Source organism: Momordica charantia, assembly GCF_013281855.1.
Source record: "Momordica charantia cultivar OHB3-1 chromosome 5 unlocalized genomic scaffold, Mcharantia_2.0 BLBB01000005.1, whole genome shotgun sequence".
Taxonomy (NCBI): domain Eukaryota; kingdom Viridiplantae; phylum Streptophyta; class Magnoliopsida; order Cucurbitales; family Cucurbitaceae; genus Momordica; species Momordica charantia.
The window spans coordinates 25,251,188-25,256,935 of record NW_028275163.1 but is presented as its reverse complement, the minus strand read 5'-3'; the positions used below and the strand labels follow the sequence as shown (position 1 = coordinate 25,256,935).

At 47.2% G+C, this 5,748-nt stretch overlaps 2 protein-coding genes across 2 annotated transcripts; one reads left to right on the top strand and one right to left on the bottom strand.

Annotated features, from left to right (window-relative positions):
* Positions 1-200: 200 nt before the first annotated feature.
* LOC111024050 (uncharacterized) lies at positions 201-2,126 on the bottom strand. The gene has a single exon (XM_022301626.2). The coding sequence runs from the start codon at positions 1,759-1,761 to the stop codon at positions 1,027-1,029; it is 735 nt and encodes a 244-aa protein (XP_022157318.1). The 5' UTR covers positions 1,762-2,126; the 3' UTR covers positions 201-1,026.
* A 1,683-nt stretch (positions 2,127-3,809) lies between these two features.
* Positions 3,810-5,546, top strand: LOC148211594 (uncharacterized). Its single transcript, XM_088123698.1, has 2 exons — positions 3,810-4,741; positions 4,822-5,546. Exons 1-2 carry the CDS (start codon positions 4,217-4,219, stop codon positions 5,506-5,508), a joined length of 1,212 nt encoding a protein of 403 aa, XP_087979824.1. The 5' UTR covers positions 3,810-4,216; the 3' UTR covers positions 5,509-5,546.
* Positions 5,547-5,748: the final 202 nt, after the last annotated feature.

Genomic DNA, 5,748 nt, shown 5'->3' with positions numbered 1-5,748 from the left:
AACAATTATTTCTTTTCATATAAAATCTTAATTATTTCTTTTCATATAAAATCTTTTAGGTGAAATCAAAAGTAAGGTCGTGAGGTTAGGCTCAAAGCTGATAATATTATATTATTGTAGAGACACGTAGGTACGAGGAAAATCTAGTTGTGTGGGAAGAATCCTCGACGACATGGGAGATACTTGGAATACGAAGAGTAGCGTTGTCCTCAATAGATATCTCCTTATTCTCTATTATTCAGCAACTTCTCAACTTCCATGAGTATGTTTGAAGGTAAATGCATGATACTTGATACTTCATTTGTACCGCACAAAGGTGTTTTCGACATAGACAATCTTCCTTCCCAATCTTGAACTACCCACCCAAGGCCGCTCCATTGTTGCTCATCGAAACAAGTGGTGTCAGTATTAAGCTTCCACGACTAATGGTGAGAGCAACCAAACGACTGGTATGGTTGTAATTCTTCATCTATCCATTTGGATTTGAAATTTGTCCTAGATTGCAATTTGTGTTGGTCTGCTGATTGTAGTCTAAGTTTAATCATTCTGGTCCATGGCAATTACAATAATTAAGTACCACAATTTAAATACCAATACAACTAATCAAAATGTTTTTTACTTAAAAATCTAATTATTAAAAACACAGCATAGTGAACTATGCTAATCTAGTTCGAATCCCCACCTCAAATTTTGTTGTACTAAAAAATCACGACATATTTCAAAATCAATTATACACACATGCTAGATGTTTGGCAGCAGGATGATGCTTCTAATTCTTGTTCAAATTTATGTTTTTTCCATGATTAGATTGGTATCACAGGTCACATTAGCCAATGATTTTGAGGCATACTCAGTTTCAGACAGGACGGAAACAACACAATACACATCAGCTTCAGCTTCAGCTTCAAAGTGGTGCCTCCTAATCTCACTAAATGCACAGCAATATAGTTGGAACAATCAATAATTGATTGAATCTAAATATGACATCACTCGTATGGTGGCAATTATTTGTAGAGATGAATAGTGTTAGATGTTGTCAACAAAATCCATGGCAGAAAACCCCCAAATGAGTGCCAAGGAAGACAGGGCAAGGGCAACAGGTGTGAGGGACCAGAGCAAGAGGGGAAAAGTGAGCCACATGAGGCGGTTCCCTATAAAAGCCAATGTGAAGCCTGTGTGGACCAGTCTCTGTATGTGGCTGCTTGTGGGACGATGATCAGATGGAATCTCTTGAGCAGTTGCAGTTGCAGTTGCAGTGGTCACTAATATGCAGGCGTCCACCAGAAACCCCGCCCCGAAAGAGCTGCATACGAAGCTCGACACCGACACCACAAACGCAGCCACATATTTCGCAGCAAATACCCCACTCGATTGCTTTCCCATCAAGCCCTCACCAATACTAATACCATTACTAATACTTGCTTTGTAGGCGTTGTTGGTAAGGGCTGCTACGGAGGAGCTTATAATGATTGATATGGAAGCCCTCAGGACTATGATCATCAGATTGTTTCTCAAGCTCTGCACCAGCTGCATGCTCTTGCCGACCCCACCGCCACCGCCCTGCGCCACCAGCGTCCGCTCCAACCACTGGACTCCCATGGCGGTGGCGCCGGGTTTGTTCTTCAAGCTTCGCCACAGATACACGTGATATCCCACCACAAGGAACAGGCTTACAGGCATCAACACCGCATCCAAGTAAAACTCTCCCATTTCAACTATAAATTGGAACCAACAACTGATCTCCTCTTTTAAACACAACATAACCAACCGGGTATTTCGTGTAATAACTTGTTATAATAATGATACGTAGTGCATTTCCAAGTCATCAAAGCTTCTGTGATTGGCGTTCTATTGCATGGTGTTGCTGGGTGATGCTTTCGACGAAAAGGCAGAGCAATTTTTTATTTCTTTTCTTTCCAACTATGGTTAATGGGTTTGTTATTAAAGCACTGAACTTGGATTTGTGGCTGTGGAGGACCTCGCTACAGCAGAAAATAGATTCACAGTTGAAGAAACCCCTGTTTCCACAAGCGCTAAATTTTAAAATTTTAAAATTAAATTAATTCGCATTGAGGCCAATGCCCATCCCCATCCGGATCCATTTGTTTTCCATTAATTGTCTCCAATAAAGTTGCTTAATTAGTTGATCATTGCATCAAACCCATTCGTCGCAGTCCAATTGGTAAAGTTCTTTTGAAGTTTTTATATGCAGAAGAAGATTGATGCAATATGAGTTCAGATTCATTTTAACTCATAGTTCCCGACACCATCTGTATAATTTTTTTTTTCTGAAACAAATTTAAATTTGATATTATTCTCAAGATCATTAAAGAAAAGACAAATTAAAGTCCAAAATCATGTTATTTCACTATACGTTCACCTAATGAACCTTTTGGTCCGAAACTATCACTGTTTATGCAAGGATATGCACAACAGTGTATTTCAGATTGCAGCTCGAACTCGGCCTCCAGACCGATTTGAATACTTGGGCGGACCTGCACAAAAAGGTGAGCACTCCGACGATCAAGTCAGTATAGGTCGGATTCCCAGTTTAGTTCGAGGTCAGAAATCATCGTACCTGATCGTGGAGTGAAGTCCTCTACTTATGGGTGGTAGTCCCGCTAATCTCGCGACGGTTACACCCGGTAGTCTCGGGACCGACGGTTATACCGGATAATCACGCCGCTGACAGTAGCTCACATCGGCCCCCACCGAGCTTCCCGGTAGGTCGGACCTCGGCCCTCATACTTAGCATCTGTCACCGCTAGTGGTGGTGATCTCGGCGGTCCGAGCTGAGGCATGACTCATGGTCACCTTGGGGCACCAATGGTTGTCCTCCATGTGTCCAGGGTATTCTTTCCCCCAAACATTGGCCCCCTCTTTGTTTGGTCCAATCCCGACCTGGCAGAGAAGTTCATTTGATTTGCTTCGGACACGTGGCGACTCCCTATTCGTGGGAAAACATAACCGTTGCGGTGGATTTATCATCAGAATATTCAAATATTCCGACGCTTCGAATCTCCGGGAGGATCCTAGCCGCTCGTTGATTACACGTGTACGGTGGGGAAATTTTCCGACAAGCTATAAATACCCCCAACCCTTCAGGTCATACCTTACGTTTCCTGAATTCTTGGAGTTCGATCTGAAGGCAGCTCGAACCCTTGGTAGGTCGGTCTCTTCCCTCACTTTCTCTTTCGAACGTAGTTGCCATGTCGTCCTCTTTTAGCAGAAACTTAGGATCCGATGAGGATTTAGCTCGTAGGTTAGAGTCCGAGCTCGAGGAGATAGAAAACTTTAGGTTCTCCGATGACGGGGAGGATAGTGATGCCTCCACCTCGGGTCAGGGTTTGGAATACCCTTCTAGGATACCTGAGCACTACCTCAGATCCCTTCGTAGGGGGTTCGCTATCCCTGAGAACATCCTCCTTAGGATTCCGGAGGAGGGGGAGAGAGCTGACAATCCTCCAGAGGGATGGGTCACTCTCTACTTCAAAATGTTTGAGTACGGCCTCAGACTTCCCCTTCACCCTTTCGTCCAAGAGTTTCTTTTCCGAACTGGGCTGGCTCCGGCTCAAGTGGCCCCCAATGGGTGGGGTGTCATTTTCGCTTTGGCCATCCTTTTTTGGCTACGAGCTCGGGATAGTGAAGAGGTCGAGCTGTTGGACGTAGACCAGCTTCTCGTGTGCTTCGAAGCGAAAAGGATAGCTAAGAAGCCTGGTCGGTTCTATATGTGCGCAAGGAAAGGCGCAGACGGTATAGTTAAGGGGCCGACCTCCATCAAGGGATGGGTAAGGAAGTGGTTCTACGCTTCTGGGGAATGACTTGCAAAGGACGAGTCAGGTCGTTCCTTCTTTGACGTTCCCACTAGGTTTGGGAACCTGGGTACGGAGTAGTTCTTACTTTTTGTGATTTTCTTTCCTGTCATTCAGGTCTAACTCGGATTTTGTCTTCGTGTAGTTTCAATCCGACCAGTCCCCGAGCTTACGCAAGCCTCTTTCAACACGTTGAAATATTACAAGGAGCATTTTCCGAGGGGTAGGAAGGTCGGAACCTTGGTGACCGACAAGCTGCTGCTCGAGTCCGGGCTGCTAGATTACAACCCTGCAGTTCGTCCCATTGAATCCTCAAGGCCGAACTCCGAATTAGGTATGCCGAGCTTGCTACCCCCTCCTTTTCCTCTAACTTTGTGCTGATTTCTTTCCTTTGTTTTGCAGTCATGGTTTGCGGGTTTGCAAGTAACGTGAAACGCAAGTCCAAGGGCCGAGCCCATGCTCTTGAAGCCGCCCAGAGTTCGAAACCTGCCACTCCTGCTGTGGTAGGGCCAGCCTCGGAAGATCCAGCCCCAGTGATCGAGCTGGAGTCTTCTGGGGGTCCTTCGAGGGAGAAGCGCCCCAGGGATCAGACCGAGGCGGTGGACGTCTCGCCCTTGGGCAAGGAGGTGAGGGAGGAAGTCCCTCTGAAGCGAAGGAGAAAGAAGAAGAAGACCACCTCCCCCTTGGAGGTCGGAGCTCGTGGGGTCTTGCCTGCGAGCTTCGCAGATCGGGTGGACGATCCTGAAGCCAGGATGGGCGGGACGTCCGACGTGACGGCACGGTTCGGAGTTGAGCCGTCAAGTTCTGGGGTGAGGGACCAGGTGTCCCGCATCTCGGCTGCAAGTTTGGACCGCTGCCGAAGGAGGGCGTCCAAATTTGTAAGTGATCCAGGATCCGTTCTGCAGAGGACCATCGACTACGCCGCTGAGGTAAGACTGGTGTCTCCATTTTTGCTCAATTTACCTAACAGGTAGCTCGGTCTAATTTTCTTCTTGGTGTTTTTCCTCAGGCATTTGTTGCTTCCATTCAATCGGCTCTGGCTGTAAAGGCCGAGCTGGATGGGAGGGAAGTTCTGGCAGCGAGGGAGAAAGAGGAGTTCTCTGCTGACTTGGAGGCTGCTTCCTCCACCATGAAAGATGAGCTGCTGAAGGCTCACTCTGAGGTGGAAATTTTGAAGGCCGAGGTGGAGACCAAGGCCGAGCTGCTGAAGAAGGAAGAGGACAGACGCAAGGTCCAGCTCCGAGCTGCCCATGCTAACACCAGGGGCTTGGAGAAGGAGAAGTTCCAACTCCTGAAGGAGAAGGACGACATGCTCCAGGCGCTTGAAGCGAAGGATGAGGAGCTGAAGCATGCGACTGCCGAGCTGGAGACGGCGAAGAAGCGTCTCAGCAATGGAGTCCTATTGGAGGAATCGTTTAGGCAACATCCTGACTTCGATGGATTTGCCAAAGACTTCTCTGACGCGGGCTTCAAGTTCCTCATGAAGGGCATTGCTTCCGACATGCCTGACCTTCAGATCGATCTCAGTGGTCTGAAAAAGAGGTATGCCGAGCAGTGGGCGTCTAGGCCTGGCGGCACCCCTGGCCCCCAAGCATTGGTGGATAAGTATGTCAGAGATCTGGACTCTGACTACTCCGATCTCGAAGAGGACCAGGTCGGCACCACTCATGAGGGCGCTCCTCAGGCAGGCTCTTAGGCGATTATCCTTCATGAGGCCTTTCTCTGTCTTTCTTCTCTTCTCCTTTTTTTTGTTTGTAAGTGTCAGGGCAGAGCTGCAAGGTCTATAAGCCTTGGCTCTGCTCTCCATTTAATGAAGAAGCTTTGTTCGTTTTTACTTTGGTGTTGGCAACATCTTTTCTTTCTTTGCTTTTTCTTTGAACTGCAGCCAATGTCACCTCGCACCTCTTACCTTTGAGGTCGCGCCTTCAATTAAAAT

What these genes read in the sequence shown, in the direction of transcription:
- LOC111024050 (XM_022301626.2), bottom strand. Translation starts at nt 1,761, where the DNA reads ATGTTGTGTTTAAAAGAGGAGATCAGTTGTTGGTTCCAATTTATAGTT.
- LOC148211594 (XM_088123698.1), top strand. Translation starts at nt 4,217, where the DNA reads ATGGTTTGCGGGTTTGCAAGTAACGTGAAACGCAAGTCCAAGGGCCGA. An exon ending in CCATCGACTACGCCGCTGAG is followed by an intron (nt 4,742 to 4,821) that starts GTAAGACTGGTG and finishes GTTTTTCCTCAG; the next exon opens with GCATTTGTTGCTTCCATTCA.